The sequence below is a fragment of the Takifugu rubripes genome, chromosome 6 (assembly GCF_901000725.2).
Source record: "Takifugu rubripes chromosome 6, fTakRub1.2, whole genome shotgun sequence".
NCBI classification, from domain to species: domain Eukaryota; kingdom Metazoa; phylum Chordata; class Actinopteri; order Tetraodontiformes; family Tetraodontidae; genus Takifugu; species Takifugu rubripes.
Genome location: NC_042290.1, coordinates 7,141,526 through 7,163,563, shown reverse-complemented (window position 1 = coordinate 7,163,563; position 22,038 = coordinate 7,141,526). Strand labels below are relative to the sequence as shown.

General features: G+C 47.4%; 1 protein-coding gene and 1 long non-coding RNA gene across 4 annotated transcripts; one reads left to right on the top strand and one right to left on the bottom strand.

The window, feature by feature from the left end:
* The first annotated feature begins 1,949 nt into the window (after positions 1-1,949).
* On the top strand, positions 1,950-3,554 carry LOC115250116 (uncharacterized). Its single transcript, XR_003888657.1, has 3 exons — positions 1,950-2,479; positions 2,702-2,774; positions 2,857-3,554. It is a non-coding gene; the product is annotated as an uncharacterized lncRNA (long non-coding RNA).
* Positions 3,555-5,178: 1,624 nt separating this feature from the next.
* Positions 5,179-21,651, bottom strand: olfm1b (olfactomedin 1b). 3 transcript variants are annotated; one of them, XM_003965266.3, is made up of 6 exons: positions 21,144-21,651; positions 16,083-16,232; positions 15,266-15,421; positions 13,132-13,351; positions 9,577-9,683; positions 5,179-8,075 (listed from the first exon to the last, which is right to left on the bottom strand). In XM_003965266.3, the coding sequence occupies exons 1-6, from the start codon at positions 21,207-21,209 to the stop codon at positions 7,401-7,403; spliced, it is 1,374 nt and encodes a 457-aa protein (XP_003965315.1). In that variant the 5' UTR covers positions 21,210-21,651; the 3' UTR covers positions 5,179-7,400. The 3 variants fall into 3 exon arrangements, with proteins under 3 accessions (XP_003965315.1, XP_003965316.1, XP_029692915.1); XM_003965267.3 differs by lacking the exon at positions 21,144-21,651 and adding an exon at positions 17,044-17,591; XM_029837055.1 differs by lacking the exons at positions 5,179-8,075; positions 9,577-9,683; positions 13,132-13,351 and adding an exon at positions 13,668-14,113 and having other exon boundaries at positions 21,144-21,634.
* Positions 21,652-22,038: the final 387 nt, after the last annotated feature.

Below are 22,038 nucleotides of genomic sequence, written 5' to 3'. Positions count from 1 at the left end.
GGCGCCAGGTCACCTTATTAGCTGTCTGGACGGTTGGACCACGGAATTAGAATGAGGAATACCACGGCTGGCCTGCTAGGGAGGCTACTGAGGATCACCGAGAATGCTGGGAAAGTTGAACAGGGAGCGAAGAGAGATAAATGGAGATAAAAAGGAGACGGGAGTAGACGCAGATAGCCGCGGTCCGGAGGTAATGCAGTATGTGTGTGAGTGTGTGTCTGTGTGTGTGTGTGTGTGTGTGTGTTGGGAGGGAGAAAAACATAAAAACAGTTAAGGAGAAATGAGAAAGAGTGCACAGAAATGGAAAAGGAGAGTAAGGCATTGTGGAAGGGCCGACTGGAGCGCTCCCCCGTTGTATGCGCCAGATGGTGTTCATTGATTATTCATTGCATGCGATGGATGTCACTGTCACCGCACACAGCTCGGCTCTATTCTGCTCTCTGCCTCAGTGCACCTGGGAGCGCAGACGAGCGCGTGGGCGTGCACGGGCACGCGTGCACGGGCACGCGTGCACCGGCTGGAGGGAGGCGAGGAGGGGGGCTATGATATAGGACGATGAGTGATGCGGAGCTTAGAGGCTATGTGTTCAGAACACACTGTGGACACAGGCGTGCACAAATATACAGACATGTCCCAATTTATGCATGTATGTAGAGGGATCAGAGGGATTTAGGCTGGAATGGGAAATTGGTTTAGGATTAGTCGCCACAATCATTCAATGGTGACCCACGTTCCGACGTCGTATTTGTCGTAAACCTGCATGGCTTCGTAGTCATATCTGTGCGGTGATTCTGGGCACAAAATAAAGCTTTAACATGCATTGTTTGACATCTAAAGGTGACACCACGCACTTGCACGACGCGGAGTTCCAACGGCGAGCTCCATCCCGACTCCTCCATTGATCTCGACCGAGCTGTTCCACTCCCTTTCTCTGCCTGATGGGTTTCGCAATTGCTCTGTCGCTCCCAATTTGCATCGTCGATGACTGAAGCGTCGACGCGGGCAGATAAAAGGTGGCAGGGGAGTCAGTGAATCGCGTTACTCGACCGAGACGAGTAACACAATTAATATTCTGAGGGGAGGTGGGGCAAGGAAGAACCAAGCGGGGTGTTTAGCCACGCCATGTAACCATTGGAGTGCGCGTCAGAACTTGGCCATGTGATTGAGGTGGGGAAGTTGAGCACATAGTTATAAGATGGGGGGGGGGGGGGGGGGGGGGGGGGGGGTATTGGCATTGATCGGATTGCATCTAATGCAGTTCTCCGTGCTGCTGCAGAGACTCGTAGGTGTCAAGTGAAAGTCAGTAATCAGGCCGTGGTGACAGGGATCTAAAAGAGCTGGCCGGAGCGCGGAATTAATTTCCCGACTGAAGCAATTTGGCAACGTGTCATTCCGCCGGCACAGGTGGCAGTGATGCACCGGCATCCTCGTTCCCAGTCTCAGAGCTAGCGGGAAAAAAAAGGAAAAACCATGACAATGTAGAGGTCTCTATTCATGTCGGCATGAAGGGATTTAAAAAATACGATTCTCTCTGCCATTGTTCTTTTTTTAAACTCAGCCCTGTGATTCCAATCACCCACATCGTTTGGATTCCATCCGCTGGTTCCATTCCAGGTGAGCAGCTGAGACTGAATTATTCATTGTACCCACTGCAGCCCGTCCTCCAATCATCTGGATACCGGGATTAGAAATGCCTGTACCGAATTAAAACCCACAGGTCGCCGCTCACGTGCTCCTCCGGATGACTCCTGCATGTAAGATTAGTGCAAAAAGATCCCAATACCAGGAACAAGGAAGCAGAGACGGAGAAATGGAGCTCACAATCAACACCCCTCCCCCCGACAGTGAAAAGCACGTGTCATTAAAACCAGGCCGGTAAAAACAGGCTGGTCCCTGCTCTGTGCTGGTTGGCCAGTGTCCCTGATGGAAATACTAGCAGAAGTCAAACATGGACCAGCGTGTGAAATCTCCTGCGTGCACAGATGGCCTGCATTTTGTCACCACAGCTTGTCAGTAATACATACCGACACAGGGAGATGGGTAGTAGTGGAGATTTTCTTACCGTTTTCTAAGCTGATGATCAAAAAGTGTCTCCGGATGCTCCGAGGCTTTGCGTCGTGATGTAGCCTTTCTGTCTGTTAATATAATGGCTTTGATCATTTCAACAGCTGGAAAACCAAGGAAGAAGATCTCGTTGATGGACTCATCAACTGAACTTCAGGCACAAAGGATAAAGACTGATTTGGGGTCAGGGACACAGACGGCAGAGGTCAGGGCCGAAAGCTCCAGTGGATGGCAGCGTAATAGCCGCGCACGACACCGGCGGCAGGAAACATTCCCGCTCCTCTGCTATGCAACTTTGTTGCTGGATAATTCATGAAGGCGATCTCCAACTCAGAGTGAAAAAATCCAGATTGAGTTGAAGGGGCAGTCGGAGCTGAGCCGCAGCCACCACGAGGAAGTGGATCAAGCGGGACATGTAAGTGTTTACAGCGCTCACGCTGTAGCGTAGAGCCGCAGCCGTAATTGAAACCGACACACCAAGAATGTCAGAGGGGTGCAATAAGCTTTGCTTTGGCTTTTAATTGAGCCGTAATTAAAATTAACGGTTTTATCGCTGTTGTTCTCGTCACCTGCTTCTTTATTGCGCTAATTCCTGTGCCATTACCTCCGTTTCCGCTGCTCTTCTGGCTCATTTTAGCGCCGCGCTCAGGCGCCTCACCATGTTGCAACCAAAGAGACATTTTCAGGAGCGATACAGTTGGAAGAGAAAGGTCGATATCTGGCTCTGGTTTGCATCTGCTCTCATGTTTCAATGTGTTTTCCTCCACGTCTGACCTTTTGTCTTCTCTGCAGACTGATAATTCTCTGTCCGGATGCCGGCTGGGAGAATGGCGTTAACATCCTGAGCGGAGGGAACAGGACAGTCGAGCCTCACTTAATTGACTCCCTGTCTTGTTTTGAATTCATACTTGCATTCAGCTGAGCGTGTGTGAGAGACAAAGTTGTTCCTTTTTTGGTTCTGAAGAGCAGGTACGTGCCGCCCCTGCCACTGAGCATCAGGGATCCTCCTACAGGGTCAAGGTCTTGTCTTTCATTAATTTCATGACTTTCGGCGGCTGATAGAAATGAAAGGAGCCAGCCTAAGGAAAGGTTTTAAAGGTTATTTTTACAAAAATATAATTCAAAAAAATGACCTTTGCTCGGTTTCCTGTGTAGATTTTGATCATTTTCAAAGGTGCCTGCAAATATTTGCATGCAAAAGTGCTGTAAAATGAGCCAGAAAAAAGCCAGAAGAGAAACGCTGCTGAGTGATGCCTTCCGTTGCCTGTGATGACCGATCAATGGCTGCCTCATCCCAGCCAAATATGGCTGCAAAACAGGAGGAGAAGATCAACTCTGAGTTGTGTTAATCCCAAATGCACCATTGATCTGAACTGATTCTCATTTGTGCTTCATGCTCTGCGACAGTGAGCAAAGAGGGGATGAGCGAGGTAAATGAAACACGTTTTGATTAATGCCACATGAGAAAAGACAGAAAACTCTCAACTATAATGACTATAATAACGTCTAAACCATCAAAAGTTATGATAATGGAGGTTTTCTTTCAGCTCTTTTTTTTTTAAAAATTACCATCAGCTTCCTGAATGTGACCTCTAACAAAGGTCTTTTAGAACAGTGCAGAGGTTCTGCTCTGTTAGGAGGGCTTTTCTGGAGGGACTTTTCCTCATTTCATGAGAACACTAAAGCTGTTCACAGTGTGATTGCGACTCGCATATAATTAGATTCTGTTCAGGATTATTAATAGAAAGGATTTAACACCCAATTGTAGCGTGATCATGACTGCGATCTCTGTTTTCCACTCAAAAATCCTACGAAACATTAAAATATACATTCCAATTTGCCTGTGCCGTGTGCAGACGGTCCGCCAGTTTACACAGCAATCTTTTTGTTTCATTTTGGGATGGGGAGATTTCATCCCCTTTATTTGTATGGGAAACTATTAAAAATATCTTTGAGACAAACAGGAAATTGAGGCATTATAATAGGACATTTGTCCGATGTGTCCACCCAACTGCAGAAATAACTGGTTCCAACCATCTACTGTGATACTAAGGATTGCCCCACATAACCTCCCCTACTGTTTAAGGTCAAGAATAAGGTATACCGTAGTTGTCATCATATCTTCCAACACCCACAAGTTCTTTAGGCACAGATGTTGTACAGAATGAACCACTTGTGCATGTAAGTCAGCTCCTGGTTATTATTCTGGTTGCATATATGATTCACAGGACTGGAGGTCCTGATTATAAACCCGCGGCAAAAACCACTGGGATCGTCTCTGTCTTGGAGGACCGTTTTAATAGCACAGATTCTCCTTTGCTTTTGACTTCTACAACATTAATCACCACATCTGCATGTTGCCAGGCCGGGCCCCACTGGGATTTTTAACTCCTCTGGTGTCCGATTTAGCGAAGCGCGAAGAAAAATTGGAGCGAGGGAGAAATCTTCAGTTGTCGCGTGAACCTCTCCACCCACTTTTTGGAAGACCGAGAAGGAGGCTGCACGAATGAAACATGCATGGGGCAGACAGATTCAGTCAGCTTTGGCAGCACTTTGAAGCCGCTGATTCATATGAAGTCAGCAGTCGTGACAGCGTGGCATCAAATTTCGGAGAGCGATGTAAAGCGCGAGAAGCAGCGCTAATCAAAATTTGCAAACTCCTCATGTTGGCACACATAAACACGCTTTCTATTACTGGAGTGCGGTTTTGTTCTTGTACATGGGGGAGGATTCACCGACAGGCCCAGGTGAGGTCAAACCTATCACTTTGTCCTTTATTCCCAGAAGCACCGCTGCAGTAACCCTGACATTTATTGGGCACGTTTTACGCAGGGTAATCAGCCCAGCACTCTGGTTTTTAAGTGGGAAGTAAACATGGCATTAGTGGCAAAAATAGAAATAGTTTCAGGTTCACAGGCTGTCTGAGGCGGCAGCAAGGTGAACTGGAACCAGAGGCGACGTCTCTGGAAAACCACTGAAATATGCAAATACATTCATGTGCTGACTGACAGCGTCTGCCAAATGTTCTCTCTCCGCCTCCTTCCCAAACTCTATCTCAAATCTTTCCAGGGTGGCAACGGAGCTCGCGTGGAGCCAGCACGAGGGGGGTGAAAATAGAAGCAATCATTTATTCATCGATTGAAACATCAGAGGACATTGAGGCAGTGCGGGCAGCCATGAAGAGCAGGGAAAGGAAGGGAGAGGGGAGACAAACAGATGGTGGAGTGATGTGCAACAGGAGAAAATCAGACACTCCCAGATTTGACATCGCATCAGTCTAATAGCACCAATGTCAAGAGATGGGAAGATAACAGATCCAAGCAGCCTGTTTCAATTATATATCTGTCAGACATTGACAGGCAGTTAAAAGGGAAAAGTGTAGTAACCAACGCAACCATTTTATCCAGAGAGGTGACATAATGAGAAAATGTCAAAAAGCCCAGTGTGTAAGATTTAGCTGCAGCTAGCAGTGAAAATACAGATTAGACCTACTAAACATCACGTCGTAAACCCATTAAAGTGTCTGAGAAGCTCTCGAGACAGCATCCTTATTCTTAGTCTGCAGATTAGTAGTTGTTGCCATATTTAGAAGATTATAAGCTGCAAAAAGATGCTAATATATAACATCTTCACAAAAGATCTGTTCATATTTCAGTCTAAAAGCCCAACATGGTGGAGCAACATGTCAAAAACCTATTTGAAAAAATGGTTTACACCAAAAACACAAGGCCTGGTGTGTTGAGATTATAAACCACCTTCATGTTTCATTTATCAACCACAAATGATTAAAAATTATAAACACTGGACCTTTAATTTGGAAATCTTGAAGTATATTAACGTTGCTGAGCAGTTAGTAAAACAACGAAATAAAGCTCCAGAAAAAAACAAAAACAAAGAAAAAATACAAACCAGAGATTCTATTTCCGAATGACTGTCACATATTTCATAAGCCGACGGTCCAGAGTGGCAGATTTCTTAGTTTTATTGACATTAACTATCTCAGATACGACACACGTCCAGCAAAGAGCAACAAAAAAGAAAACGGTGAAATCTTTTTGTCCCTTTGAGACGGGGTACACACTCAACATCATCCTCAGCCAGGATGATCCTCAAAGAGGAAACATTCCCTTCTACAAGCTCCGCGATGGGAATCAGGTTCCCGGGATACAAGATTTGATACATTCTGTTATTTTTTTTTTTCCTTCGGAGAGATGTGAGCTCGATAGATTCCTCCTACGCAGTCCAAATAAACACAGTGGCAAACAGTACGGATACAAGAACATCTGAAAAGCAAAGTGGCTCTAAAGAAAACGGAATAACCTAAAGAGCTAAAGGCAAAGAAGCGGGTAAAAGGAACGCCAATCCCACAGGTATTCCACCTTGTGCCCCCTCCTCCCCTCCTAGTTTGTCTATTATCTTACAGCAACAACATTCAGAAGAGCAGACCGGAGTGATAGAAAACACTCATGCAAAGAAAGCCTTTGTCACACATAAGTCACAAACACGGGAATAAAATCATCTCCATGACAACGCTGTCAACAGTCAGTGCCTTCAGGTCTTTTCTCAGATATTGTTATTATTACTCTACAGATTTTATTAGTTTCTTTTTTTTTTTTTCACTGAATTGCTACGATATCTGATAAAAACAATATGACAGACTTTGACCATTAGGATATGGAGTCTTCTGACCAGACCAGCCTCCCACCTTTCTGTCTGTCCACAGGAGCAGGGGATCCGGTAGTTATTATTGGCAACAGTCTTCGTCCCGGGACCACCCCCACCCCGCTGAGTAAAAGAAAGGGTCGGCTGGGAGGATTTCTGCAGAAGAACTCGAGAACGAGCTTAGATTGATATTCCATTACATACATCCATTTATATATATATATGAATAAAAAAGCTGTGATTTTTTTTTTTGGCATGTGTTCTTATTGTTTCATCTTTTATACAAGTCGAATTTTACAATCATGTTCTCCGAAGACAAAAATTAAAGAGTTTCAGTCTCGACACAAACGATGGCAGCTATCAAAATAAAGTCACCTATGAGTATTAAATTTGCTTTATGTACAAAACAGCTTTGTCCTCTTTGATTTCTGTGGTATAAACTGAAGTTTCTATTTTCTTCAACAAATTGGAATGAAACCCTTTAATTTTCATATCCCCCCCCCCTCATTTGTTTGCACATTCAATCCACTTTGCATTCACGGTTGAGGCAGTCAGTTAGTTATTTGATATTCTTTGTTCTTCTTCCTCTCTTTTTTCTTTCACAGATATATTTTGTATATAATGATCTCTACAAAGACAATACGTGTTTAGGGAGCTAATCCGACATCTTGGAGTTACAGTTCCTCCGAGCGGATGACGTGGAACAGCGTGACGTTGTATAGAACCTGGTGGCCATTGTTCCATGCGTAGAGGGCGCGGTCGCGGGGGTTGTAGTCCAGCATGGAGATGTGCGAGTACTTGTTCTGGAAGGAAATGTCGATGTACTCATAGGTGGAGGAGTTGGTCGAGTAGGCGTAGTAAACCTTGGTGCCCCCGGAGTAGCCGTTGGTCACATAGAGCGTTCCGCAGATCATGAAAGACTCCCCGGCGCTCCTTTTGGGGTGGTTGGTGGTCCAGCTCTTGATGATCTGCAGCGTGTTGGGGTTCAGCTTGCTGATGACGATATTGCCGGCGTTCTGGTTGGTGCCATAGACGGCCCACAGGCCCCCCTCATCCACCATGAGGTCAATGTCAGAATGGCCTCCCCAGGAGTAGTGGTAGGCGTTGTTGAAGCCGGCGTAATCCAGTTGACGGGACTTGCTGATGGAGGAGGTGCGGAAGTCGAACTTGATGATGATGTGGCTCTGGAACTTGTTGAAGTAAATGGAGCCGTTGTAGACCACCTGACCCGTCCCCGACCACGGGTGGGGCAGCCGGTGGGAGGTGAAGTTGTCTGAAGTCATAAAGTCGTGCATCGACTTGTACTCCCGCACGAAGCGGTTGTTGTGGTAACCATCCATGTACCACACCTTAAAACAATCACAAACAAGAAACATTAGGACGACACAAACCGCCGTTGCGCCCCAGCGTGTATCTGGATTCATGCAGATCACACGCTGAGGAAATCAAACCAGGCTGTCAATAAGCAACCCAATTAAGATAAGTACTGAGGCTTCAACTGGAAGGGATGAAGCTGCGCTCGCACATGCTCAGACTGACAACTGCGGGATGGGATGGGCTGAACCCCGCAGGGACGATGCCCATCAATTCACATAAAAGGCCCGTCTTAACGGCTTTGGCCCGGATTCCTGCTGACCCCCACGGTTCTGAGTGGAGGGCTCTTATTCCGGCACTGCAAAAGACTCAAACACTTCCTCAGTCTCAGCGGGAAACGCACCACCTGAAGCCCTTCCTGTACTCGCTTCCAGGTGCTGCAGTTGACTTAAAAATGATCTAAGGTAAGGGGAAAAAACTAAGCGGGCCTGTCTGCTCACGCCAATTATGCTCCATCTTCTTTTTACGTGCACTTTGATACACACTTTCATGTTTTCTACTCAAAAAAAGTCCTTTCCACAAAAGGAAGCCCTTACAGATCCCCCAATATCATCCTAGTCAGCAGAACACCTCCCTGCTGCTGATTATCTTTAAAATCATACACAGTATACAGGTGTTAGCAACTAGCTGACAACAGAAACATCCACACACGCTGGACTGTGTCCTGCTGATTTTCCTCTTATGAACGTTTCTCATAAAGTAGAAGGAGCATGTCTGCCGTCAGACAACAAATAGCAGCGCCAGCTTGTCCACTGCGAGGGTTCCAGTGAAAACACAGATATATCTGATACTTTATTTTATTGTTTAGCTGTTTATTGAGCCGACAGAAGCGCCTATCTGCCTGGGCTCGCACTAGCGGCAGCAATTTCATTTTCTACCCAGACTGAATAAATCAAATCTGAGCAGTTTTACAATTACATATTCTTGTCTTTGTTTTTTTTTTTGTTTTTTTTGGGGGGGGCGATGAGTAATCGCCATTAGTTTGCTATAGCTAGGCTACCAACAAAGTGGGCAACCTCAATCAAATTCAATGGGCTCCTGAATCATCGTCTGCCGTGACCGTGCTCCCAAAGCAAGTGCTGCTGGTTCGTCAGCAGTTTGCATTTTAATCAGGGACCACATTACGGTCCCCGAATGACCCGAGCAATCTCTGATCCGTGTTATGAAAGGCTGGTTGCCCGCACAACAAAGCAGAAACCTTGAGCTCATCATTTTCTGCATTTTAGCGGGTTTTCTTTCTTCGGGTGACAGCAAAGGCAAGCAGAGGTGACATCACACTTTTGCTGACCACCTCAACACCTCCCGCAGACCTGCGCTCAATGCACATGCGACTGCGGATACCATGATTCCATGATATATTGTTTAAAACCTCAGGTAGACTGACATTTGACACTGTTACATCAGAAATTTGATCCCTGTGCTTTCGAAAGTCCCGACTACTGGTCAGATATCCGCGCCACTCAGCTCCGCACGTACCCGCGTATCGCCTTCCGGCGCCAGAGGGTCGGTCATCCAGGAGCCGAACCTGGATCCAGACGTCTTGATGGTTATGGGGTCGCTGATGCCCGTCAGTTTGCCACATGCTGGAAGGAAAGAAGTGAGACAGGAAGATCTAGAGCAACGCCCATTTGGGTATTACAATGATTGCAAGCTCAAATCTCACATCAAGCTCAAATCAAGTCTGTAAGACGAGAACGTCGATGTCCAACTCGGTGCTAAATAATGTGTAAGAGATGCTTAATATTCCTTTCGCACATGCTAATGTTGTACTCTGTGAGGAAACAAGGGGGGCTGTGTGTACCCAGCTCCTGTGTGCTGCTTGTAAGCAGACATGGCGTTAATTAGTGTTGACTGAGGTGCGAATGCCACATTGACAAAAGAAACTCCGCTCTCCTCGGCTCCCGCGGCCGAGGCCTGCTCGGATGGATCGGCCGTCTCTAATGAGAACCAACGTGAGTTATTTTTCAACATCAGAGCACATCCACTCACGCAGAAATAGTCCGTTTTTCAGGCGAGGGTTTGGCGAGACAAATGTTAATTAGGTGGACTTGACGATTTCATTTTATCCGCTGAGCATAACGACACGCACGGAGATGCTAATTTAAGGAGCCGCGTGGTGGCGAGGCCCTCGTTTCAAGCGTTCCAAGGGCAGTAAACCATTTATACCCTCACCATTTCATGCGGTTCGCTCCAAACTATGCGCCCATTCCATTTCTCCCCATGAAAAGCGCTTCTCTGTGCGCATTCTTGGGCGTCTGAATGAGCAGCATATGCTGCGGCTGCGGGTTATGTGTGGGCTTCGCACCTCAGAGGCGGCAGAAAGACAAACACATGGTCACGCGAGCAGCAGCCATCACCGGTGGGGGTGGAGTCCCTTATGTAACCCACAGTGGGATTAGAGACGACTGGCTATTTTTTTCCTCCTTTCTCTAATCACGTCTCTATGTTGAGATGGCGCTACTACAACTGCGGGATGTTGGGGGGGCGCTGTTGATGGAGCTGCCCTCTGGAGATGCACACGGGGTCTAATCCCCTTTTGGCCTGATTCTGGCCGGGGGGGAGAAGCCGAGCAAAGCGACAGACAGACCTGATGGGAGCTGGAATTGATAGAGACGAAACGCAATAGTTGCTATTCTGACGTGAGGAATTTGATTCAGAGCACATGTGGAAGTTCGTTCGGGAATTCTTCTCTCTCCAACCACCGGAACCAGAACTGAGAGCCAATGAAAGCACCAACCGAAGATCCAGTTTTGCATTTTGTGATGATCTTTTATTGATGGCTCCCTAAATTGTCTGACCTCTTGAAGTCTAAACTGTCAGAAAATAAAAAGACTCTTTATTCTAAATGATTAAATATCAAACGGTGTCTCACTCCTGTGACACCGCAGGAGATAAATGACGGCTGCTTCTGTCATTTTTCTGCACAGAAAATGACATTTAGCATCCAGTTAAGGTCTTATCCTCCCCTTATTTGTTGAATTCAATTACTGGAATGTGTTATTTGTCAGAATGATGGTGTCAGATAGAAGCTGTAAAGTGAATTTTTTTATCCTTTCTTTGCTTTGGCATGAGTGACTGGATTTTTTTATCTAGTACTACGCCATTTCTTGCTAATAGGTGTCCATGAGCGACACTTCCGCAGAAAAATTCTGGCTCCACGCCGCGTAAATCTTCCTCTCGCTTGTAAATTTATGAGTCAAACGCGCCGCGTGACAACAGGAGGTGTCGCGCAGGCAGTAGGTGCGCTGCGGTGACTTTGCTTTTCCATCCATCAGTATTTTTTTAAAGCAGAGAGGAGCATTTGCCTGAAGCTCCTTGTGCCATGTTGCCGGGGTGATTTATTTATTTGATTATTGCCCAGCGAGCTGGCACTGTCCCTGTGATCGATTGCAATCGATTGCAACTGCGTCCCGGCGGATGCGGGGCTCTTTCTTTCTCCTGTACCATACGCTTGAAGGACAGCTCTGCACAGGGGACAGTTACTTTATACCCCTCCTGACTCAGTTTTTCCCCTCTTCTCGCATCATCTCCTTTTTCTGGTGCCCGATCGTCAAATTTTCCCCATTTTTGGACCCCTGCATTGCTGAGGTCCAGATGCAAATGGACCAGTGACCTTTTGCAGGTTCAATCTCAGTAAACGCCCGACGCTGGGTGAAGCATGAGCCCCCGCGCATGTGTTTGAAGATGAAGGGTAAAGACACCCCGCGTTGAGCCTGAGCCGGCTCCTCGTCGGCTACCTTGCCTTTATCCCCTCCAGAGGAATGTGTCCCGCGGTTCCCCATAATCTGATCACAGACGCAAGAGGAGGCCAGATCAGCGAACTCGAATGGGAGACGTGACAGATGACGGAGCAGCTACCCGAAGATTTCTCCAACTCGCATTGTGAAAAAGGCAAAACAGGGACACAATATACCCGCGATGTGTGGCCTCTCAGTGTCTGTGCTCCTGTAATGCGTCTTAGTCAGAGCGGTGTGGGTGTGCATCTATTTAGCACCGTGGGCTGCAGCAGAGGTGTGAAGCGTCGATAAGTCCGTCAGCAGCACTTTTTTCCCCCCTCCGCTATGTTATCTGTGCTATTGGATATCTTCGCATCCGTCTCATTTATGACTACAAATGTGCTTATTATGACATCAGTGGTTTATTATTTTAAGCAAAAATGTGAAAACAAAAATCCAAAACCAAACCCTGGTAGCGGCCCGGGGCTACGTTATGTCTGGTTTGTTTAAAATAGAACGTGAAGATTTGAATTATTTACACTCTGTACTATCCACCAATAATAATCTATTTCTACTGGCAGGGAGACTGGGTATTTTCTTTAATGCTATTAGGAACAGTTACTATGTTATTACTGCTATTATGGGCCTAATTAATACATTTGTGGTTAGCAGTCGAAAGAAAATGTGGAAAAATATTGACCAAAGGGAAGATTTGCTTTCAAACTAAGATAATATCCACACCCAGAAGCCCAAATCTTGTTGGTTAAACTAACTTAGTTCCACTATGATTCACCGTTTGCACCAAATTCAGAGAAATTCCCGTGCTTTGTCAGTCAGGGATTCTAAACATTTAAACATTTCTTCTGGGTTTGCTGGCAAACATTTATTTAAGATTGTGTTACTGTGACACTGATGCCTTTAAGTAGGTGGAAGAAAATGATCTATTATAGGCTCATTTTGCCAGTCATAAATGTGACATTTACTACTCTAAATGATCAGTCAAGTTGGGGAACAATTAAATCCATATTTAATGACGTCGGGGTGTAAAATCCAGCGTCAGCTCCTCTTAAATGAGGCAAACGTGCACGTACGAGTGTGACTGGGAGATCTGGTGTGTGTTAGACTGCGTTTGCATCATGTTCCTGTCATGTTCTGGAGTGTGTGAGTAATTGTCATCTCCTCGGCCACAGCACATACGTCAGTGAGTGTGTGTGTGTGCGTGTGTGTGTGTGTGTGTGTGAGCGTGTGTGTGTGTGTGTGTGTGTGCATGCACGTGTTTGCAGCAAAGTGTGTGCCAACAACTTTCTGTGCCTACCTAATTTTTGCATGCACGCTCGGAGTCTCTCCTCAAGATTTGACACTCTGCTGTGGAGCTCCTCGTAGTCATAGGCCCCCATCTCCTCCTGAAGTTCGTTTAGAACTGACGTCAGATTCTGGACCTCCTCCTTAAACTGCAATACCAATTTGGCATCGGCCTTGTACTCCTCCAACACCGGTATCAACGGTCTAAGCTCCTCCATTTTCGCTTTTATGGCCTGAAAGGATTAGAATAAGCTCGGTTGAGTGTCATGCGCGACAAACGGAGACTGTCCATGAACGAAAAGTGGGGGTGGGGAGGGGGGTGAAAGTAAAAAAAAAAAATGAAAAGGAAAGAAAAACACCTCTCTGAGCCTGACTACACTGACTGCATCCTGCCACCTAGAGCCCTCTTCATGTCCAAGTGTCCCTGTGTGTGTGTGTGTGTGTGTTCTTGTCAGTGAGGGTGTGCGTCTGAGTCAGCCAAACCGGACCGACACTTTTCCCATGAACGGAGCGGGTCGTTTTTCAAAAGCAAGCCCTCGTCACACCGACAACAATTGGGAAAGCTCTTTATTGGTCATCGTTTAAAATGCAACATCGTATTAAGGGTTACATGCTTGTACATGTCACACACAACAAAGTGTCTCGAATTTTCACGTCTATAGTTGTACGCAGAGATTTGTTGAGTAACCAAATATGCATAGACAAAAGCCAAAGGAAAAGAAAAAGGAATAACAGCAATAATAATAAGAAGAAGAATGTATCTTTTTGGGGGGAAAAGCTTTTAGATGAAAAACTTTGACAGCAGTAACATGCAGGAAGAGATCAGTGGTGGGGAAGAAGGGGGTTCTTAGTCTTAATGGTGCTTAATGGTGCTAAAGGTAAAGTAACTGTTTGACGCCCAAAACACTCTCAGTACTGTGGCCCAGTTCAGGGGAATCTGGAAATGACCTGCCTCTTCTTCCCTGTGGCTCTCTTTACATGTCTTAAAGTTAGCCCTGCAAGCAAGAAAACGACAGACTGTTGACAGGGGCTGGAGCTCGCTAACCTAGCTGAAAGACACAGAGAATCGCACGCACACGCTCAGCACGTCACGGGAAAGTTGCGAGCATGCGGTGGATGCACGAGGGGGACATGCATGAGAGATGTGAGCGTGTTTGCTGTGGCAGGTTATGATGAATAATGTCCAAAATCTCAGTGTGTAAAATTTAGCGGCCCTAAAGGTGAGAACTGAATAGCAATAAATCAACAGTGGCTTCGGTGGGGGAATGGATTTTCCTTAAACAAATGCCAAAGTATTTCCATATGTCTTTAGAAATCTGCAATGAAATATAGTTTGAAGGCTGCAGAAGTGGTAGATTACAGCTAATAATTAGTTTGTCTGAAAGATGCCAGAGCCACATCCTCAAATCGCCAAATGTCTTACTGGCCTCACCACAGTTGTCCCTTCAAACAAAGGTTCCAAATACAGACTTCACTCAGTTTATACATTTCAATCAAACCTGATCCAGCAAACTCGGATCTATTCCTCTCTGGGCTGTTTAATGTCATCCCTTACCCATGACATTACCTAATCCAGAGTTGGCTCAATGTTAACAATACAAAGACTCCTTAATTTAGGCTAACATTTGATACTGCTCTCGGTTCAGTTTTACGGTGGGGGCTTGGGGAAATCGACTCAGCCAGAAAGGAAGGAGCTCACTGAAAGCCTCTATAATGTCACAGTTATAGATTTTCCACCTTGTGTATGATGCACTTTCCATTAGTGAGACCCTTAAAGCTCAGAGGCAAACATTACACATGTGATTTAGCTTTGTGTAGGTTAGCCATAGTAAAAACCCTTCGATTTGATTTGCCCCCCTCCCACACAAATGAGATCCACAATAACAGGCATGCCCATGTAAGCATAAATTATGCAATTTTAATCAAGCCTTCCACGTTGGAATTAGATTTCTTGCATTATAAAGATCTGTGTTGTTTCCTGCATGCATTATGAATGATTGTGTGTGTGATATGATTTACACAAACACACCTCCCACAGTTTAAACACGAGATGGACAAAGCTGCTTTATGGCGCACCACAAGGACGCACAGGATGGCGGTGGGGCGGGGGAGGGGGGTCAAGTGGCTCAATATCTGCCGCTCCGTACCTTGTATTGCTTGGCGATGTTCTGCTTGTGAGTCTCCTCCACCTGCCTGAACTTGGTCTCCAGCCCACGCAGCTGGACCTCCATCTTCTCCACATACTGCAGGTCCCTCTGGGTCCGCTGGTCCAGCACTTGAATGGACTGGGTCATGTTCTGGACCTGCGGAGATGGACGGAAGCGTCAGACAGGGTAACGAAAGGCGTCTCAGATATTCAGAGCCGTGGGTTTAAGAAGCACCCAGCAGCTGTTCGGTGCCTTGCTTTGGATTATTCTCCTCACAACTCTCCTCGCCGACCAGTCGGGGGTTTGGATACGTGGCGGAAGCGCGGAACGCAAACTGTTAAGACATTTGTTTTTCCTCCGGGACCGTTACAATCCACAAACGCCACAAAGTTGGCACCTCCTCTATTTACGTCTTCATTAGGTGGCGGTGGATTTAACTGCCAGTCTGTGTGAATCACTGAGCTCCTCTACATCATCTGGTGATTATCCGTCTTTGGAGTGCTTAAATGAAGCCTCCGCTCCGAGCCTGTGGGTATTGAGCTGAGTTGCATCATTACTGTACATGTGTTGCTCTGGGTGAGCGCACCGCACAACAGAAACCGCGTGTAGCTGCCTCCCATGATGCCTGTTAAGTTTCCAGGGAGCTCATTAGAGCCTGATTGCCATTCTTGTCCAGTGTGCAGAGAGGTGAAGGGGAGCTCACAGATGTGGGTAAACCTTTATTTGCGTGGGAAGTACTTGTTGGGGTGCGACAGCAGCATCCCCGGACTGCTGGGGTCAAAGGTTAAGAGGGTTTGTATTTCTTTCTTTTTTTTACCTTCTCTAACAACTGCCTCAGCTGTTTGGTGCGGGCGTCCCGTGAACACATGGACTGCTGGGGCGCCACGACGGTGCAGACACACCTTCCCTCGCTATCCTGGGCCGAGCTGTACACCTGCCATGATTCTTCTGGGTTTGCTGGCAACACCTGGAGAGAAGGAAGAAAAAGAGCGTGAAGCTAGGAGTCACGTCCTTTGCCGCCGTTTATCTATTACAGGTTTGTCACACGGACGCCACCAATCTCAGCACACATCAAATCGTGCCGGAAAACAGCAGGTCACAAAAATGCTGCTGATTTTTCTCCTTTTAGGAGATCTAAAAGGAGTCAGTCAGGTTCTCTGACCAGAAGATATGCTGGAGGGACAAAGAACACTCCCTCTGCCACTGCTTTAACATCTGACCAATAAAAGCGCTCATTAAAATATCACAAATTTAGATTTTTACCACTGATAAGCATCGTTCACTGTATCATTCCGCGCTTAGACTATCATCCTGGCCCCGAATCTAGGGGAATATGCTTGACAGGGAAACAAAGGAACGTTTCGTCCTCGTTCTACAGCAAAATCTCTGCGCGATTTTGCGCCTCTCGCATTCACACCCGCGGGAAAGCGGAAGAAACGGGGACCCCCCGCTGTTTCTGAGAAAAACGAGCTGGATCTGCCGCGGCAGTCTCCCAGTTTGGAGAAATTGATATGAATATATGAATAAAAGAAAATAGTCCGGCAACTTTCCGCCCGCAGGATACTCTGGAGCAACATCAATCAAAGTGGAGATGAGCTGTGATGCCGCTCCAAGTCTTTAACCTTGCGTGCGCCTTGGACGCGCATCACAGAATTTCTCCTTTGCATTATGCATGCTTAAGCGCGTGTACGTGTTGCCTTTTCCTTTTACTTGCGCGTCAGAGCAACAGTCGGACATATAAGAGCCAAACAGACGCGGTGAATTACGCGGAACCTTACTCCGATACTCCGGTCTGGGTACCCTCCCTGCGCCGCCGTCAGCTTGGTCGTATTGAGCCCCACCAGAGAGGGGAGGGTCTGCGACATCCAGTTGGTGATCATCGCCATGGTGCTGAGCACGACGCCGATCTTCAGCAAAGGCACCGTCATCTTTGCGCTCTGCTCGGGACTTTAACTCAAGCCTTCTTCATTCTACAAACTCCGCGGAGAAACAAGGGAGACGGGTCGTGCTGCCCACAGAGGCTTGGTGTTTCACCCGGGACTCCGGCGCGGATGCGCGTTTTTTGGACATTTTCGACGGAAGCGCTGGCGGCGAACGAGTCGAACGCGCTGGAGGTGGATATGACGGGAGGGACGGGACGCAGGAAAAACTGGAAAACTTCATCCAGGTGAAGAAACAAATGCACAGTGGTAAGGAACGTCCTTTGAATAGCTCCTCTCCCTACGATGTCCCGCACACTGCTGCCTCTCCGATCCACCGTTACTATTTCGTTCACGCCCGAAGGTCCGCCTCCTGCCTTAGTGCTCTCTGTGATTAAGTGCCACAGACTTCACGCACACGCAGGCACACACAACAGAGAGGGAGGTTGAGTGAGAGAGCGAGGGGGGGTGGGGGTAGGCGGCTCCAAATGGTTGAGAGGAGAAGGTACTACAAATCTATCTATATCACCAGACGCAATGATGTCAGCCACATTTGGTTCCGCTCGTGCTGATATCTGGGATTGCGCCTGATTTGCCCCTAAGTGCCCAACAAATGCTTTCCCATTGGAGGGAATGACAGTCAGGAACGGGACAATTTCGGCGCCGCGGTGTCTTTTGGACTGCGCGTCCCCTAAATGACTGGATCCGACGTTTACGCGCGATAACGCTGATCTCTCCTTTAGACCAAGACGTAAATAATCTACACCCACGTCTCAAAATCATCCCATCGAGGCTGAAATGTTGCATTTCGATGAGGACCGTGCCATTTGGGTGCCAGATAAGATGAAAATGAGCTTTGGATTCGTGAGACTCTGGCGCCATCGTGTCGCCGACTTCGGAGTTGCTCAGCTCAGTGTCCGCGGATTTACCAGGCGGTGAATCGGAACCCACCAGCAGAGCTGTTTGAAGAAACAAACGTCGGGTTTTAAAATCCAAACATATTTTGTTTGTGCGCTCGGTGCAATAACATTCAGGGCATCAGAAATCAGCTCCTACCGGTTAAAGAAGAGAACGTTTCCATTGGACCGTCTAATACTGCAGCCTATGGGTTACACGGCAGCACTGCATGATGCATGAGGCCCCCGGAACAGCAGGAGTGGCTCCGCGTCCACAGCTATTTCTGTCAGCCTCCTAATGCAGTTTTCTGGTAACGCAGGAGTGGCTGAAGCCTGCAAAACGGCCGCGTGTCACTGGGGTCTGCTCAGTGGCGAGCCCGGACAGCACGTCCTCTTGGCTGTTAATGGACTCCGTTAGTTTTCCAAGTGTCACAGCAGGAATCCACTTTAGCTCAGTTTCAGAGGTGAAACACTGACTCCCCCAGATTCTTCACATGCACACATTAACATCCCACTAGCCCTGAAGGGGATGATTTGTAATTGTGCGGTGTTTAATAAGGCCGCTGCTTTAGACCCAGCAACCAATTCATGAACCACCAGTTAATGACATTAACAGCTTTCATCGACTTAATCAACAACAATCTCCAACATGCACTCTGTAACCTTTGTTACGGCAGTTTTGAAAAGTCTCATTGGATCTAAATGTGAAATAATAAATCTTCCTCCTTTGCTCAGTGTGCCTTCAATGTGGATAAAATATCAATTACGAGCAGATTTTAACAACAAATATGAGTCATTCGTTTTCCAGTCTGGGCCTATGAGAGCAATTTAATTACTAAAACTATTATACTAAAGAAAAAGGTACTATGCTTAATGTACTCCTATTAATGCCTGATCTGTCACCCACATTTGCACTAAGAGTCATTAAAGTCGGATCTGTGGCTGGACCATTGGTGCACGAGTCAAAACTCCTTGTTCGTACTCGTAAAGTGAGGAGAACTGATTAGTCCTGCCTGCGCTTGAGCTGTAAAAACCAGCTCTTTCCCATCCACTCCTCCCCTCGATCGTAGCTCTCCTCGGCTTCATCACCCGAGCAACTGTAGTGAATAATAAATAGAAGCAGCTACCAATCTGATCACAAATACTGCAGCTGGGCGGCAGCCCCTCTTCTTTCTTTCATAAAACCTGATTTATTTTCTTTGTAAGGCACTAAAACACATTTTATTTCCCAACTTCTCCTGAATAAACGGACAAAAACGCACCAAAAAAAGGAAAGTAAACTAACATCTTGAGGGGGTTGGTGCAGAAATTCTCCGTATTGCGGTTAAATGCACGGTGAGTTTGGTTTCCTGAGTCAAAGAGGCGCTTGTGCTGCTGCCATCTGCCCTGTCAGGTGTCTCAGAGATGCTCCAGGATGTGGGCCCGCGGCCACAGGGGCGGCCGAGAGGTGAGGACCAGATGCCGCGCTGGTTGCTCACGATTCTCTGAGCGAACGCCATACAGCGGCCAGACTCTCCGGCAGAGGAGACGGAGAGTAAATGTGGGTGGAACCGAAGAGGCGAGTGCTCCACTAATCAGGCGTTTCCCCCTGCTCCGCTGTCCAGATGTTTTAGAAAGATAAAAAAGAGGCTCTGAGCTGGAGGAAGCTGTGTGAAGCTTTTGAAGCAAGGTGGTTAATGAGGTCATTAAGAGTGTCGTCAGTGTAAATACTGAAGTCAAGAGGGGCGGGTGCCCCCCCCCATCAGGACTCTGATTCCTGTTGCACAAGGTTACAGCAGGGGTGGGATGGAGTCAGCCTGTCAGAGGATGTGGTATTTCTGCTCTGCTGGAAGAGAGCAGACGGGAAAGGCTGCGCACTCGTATCGACTTACCTTCAAACGGAGGACAAGTGCGCCCTCGGAGCCATCAGAGCAAACACCGCCGCTGTAGCCTCGGGCCGTGACCCCGCGCCCAGGAGCGCCTGTCCTGAAACCCAAACTGGACAACACTCCCTCTCGGTCCCATCCCTCCCTCTCTTGCTGACGTGGCCTTCCATCAATCAGTGCAAACAGCCCTGTTATTTGATTCTGCTGGCAGGTTTGTGCACCCCGATGAGCTCAGGCTCCAGCTCCTGCCTCCGCCTGCGCTTGACATTGTCATAAACGCGTTCGAGGCTGTAACTTGGATCAGGTATCAAACCGAAGACGTTTTAAAACACCAACTATGAAACCGTCCCTGCTCCCAGCCTGCTGACATTCCTCAGAATTTTACTGAAAATCAATGGGGGAAGGGGGGTATTAACCTACTTCCAACAGTTATAGCGTGTATTACTCAGATTCCACCACATTACGGATGCACGAAGGAAACTGATTAATTTATTGATGGGGCCAGAGTTGGGTTTTTTTTCCAGATGACAAAGCAAACTTAATAAAATATGTCTCTGTTTTTCTTCAATGAAGTCATCACTGGTGGCAGGGTGGACTCAGTTCTCCCTCTCGCCTCCCCATCTATGTTCCTCGTTTTTGTGCGAATTTAACGCAGCAGCAAACATATTTGGCCTTTAGGGAGCAAAAAGTAGTTGTAGTAGCGTCACGGAGGCCACTCATTGTGGCCCAAACTTGGGTGTATTTATCTTGCACTGCTCTTTTTCCCCCTCTCCTCCTTCGCACACATCAGTGTGGTCATTGAGCATGCTCCACATTCCCACCGCATCTGAATGTGGAGCCCGATTCAAGCGCATCCTTCAACAATGGCCTTTTCCGCCCAGAGCCGCATCACAGCTGACAGATTGTGCATCACATCCAGCCAATAATTCGGCCCGATTCGGGCAGCAGCCCCGGCGGAGGAAGACGCTTAATGGGGCTTTCTGCCGGATCCCTCCTTGCCCGACAAGCACAATGCGTTCACATCATGTAATTCCATCCCTTAATCTCTTTAGACGGGGTAGAGGGCTAATTCAGCGGGGTACCCCGGTTATAATCTCTGAGCGGATCTGAAGCAGATTAGACCCGTCACATTTCAATAGAGGTAAAGATTTTTTTTTTTTTTTTGAAGAAACGAACAAACAAACAAAAAAAAACCTACTTGAGTGAGTTCTGTGCCCATGAAGATGAGGAGAATGAGAGTCAGGAGCTTGCTCGCAGGCTGCATCTCTTGCCTCCGGTGTGTGCGGACCAGCGCTCTCACATGCAGATCCAGTCCCCTATGCGTCCCCCCGCGCAGCAGTCGCCTCCCCTCGGTTCGCGGTGCCTCGATCTTCTCGCTGTTATTACGATCACCAGAGCCACTGGTTTCCTCAGCAGCCCATCAGCAGCAGAGATGCGCGTTTCAGGGAATCTTCTCTGTGCATATTGGAGCTGGTCGCTCGCTGCCTCTCCCCTCTCTGCTCCTCGCCGCCGCGCTTATTTATCGCTGCGACGGACCGAGCAGGACATCAGGCTCAAGACACGCAAACAGCCGTCCCGTCCAATGCACGCGCGTGAACCCGCACCGTGGTGTTACCAAAACTTTACCTGCCCCCCCTCGAGCTGCTGTAGATGCTCTCGACAGAAAATAAATGAGGCTGTCACGGACGGCGCTGGAAGCGGAAGTTGCGTTGCGCGCAGAGGGAGATTTAAACGTCTGCGGGCGCGCAAGTGGGAGACGCTTCTGTCAGACAGGAGCGGCAGGTTTCCTTCAACATGCACCGAGTTGGCAGTTTTAGGGGAGTGGGGGACCCATGAATGTGCAGGATTTATTTATTGATGCGTCAGCATCGAATAATAAAACACCATCAGCGCATCCAATTAACAACAGGTGAGCAGCAAAGGTGCAGCCTGTGGACGTCTAAAGGGTCCAATCTTCAATACCAAAGTCCTTAAATCTGTGTCCAATTCATGTAATGATTATACAGTTATGTTTGAAGGTAACTTTTTCTTATCACCCGCATCCTTAACTCAGTTTTGCATGGCTGAATCATCAGAACTGACTAATCCATTCG

Bases quoted from the DNA above. Each gene is read 5' to 3' on its own strand.
- olfm1b (XM_003965267.3), bottom strand. From the start codon at position 17,193: ATGACGGTGCCTTTGCTGAAGATCGGCGTCGTGCTCAGCACCATGGCG. The intron at 16,233-17,043 runs GTAAGGTTCCGC...CCTTCTCTCCAG, and splicing joins ACCCAGACCGGAGTATCGGA to GTGTTGCCAGCAAACCCAGA. The intron at 9,684-13,131 runs GTAGGCACAGAA...CTTTCCTTCCAG, and splicing joins AGCGTGCATGCAAAAATTAG to CATGTGGCAAACTGACGGGC.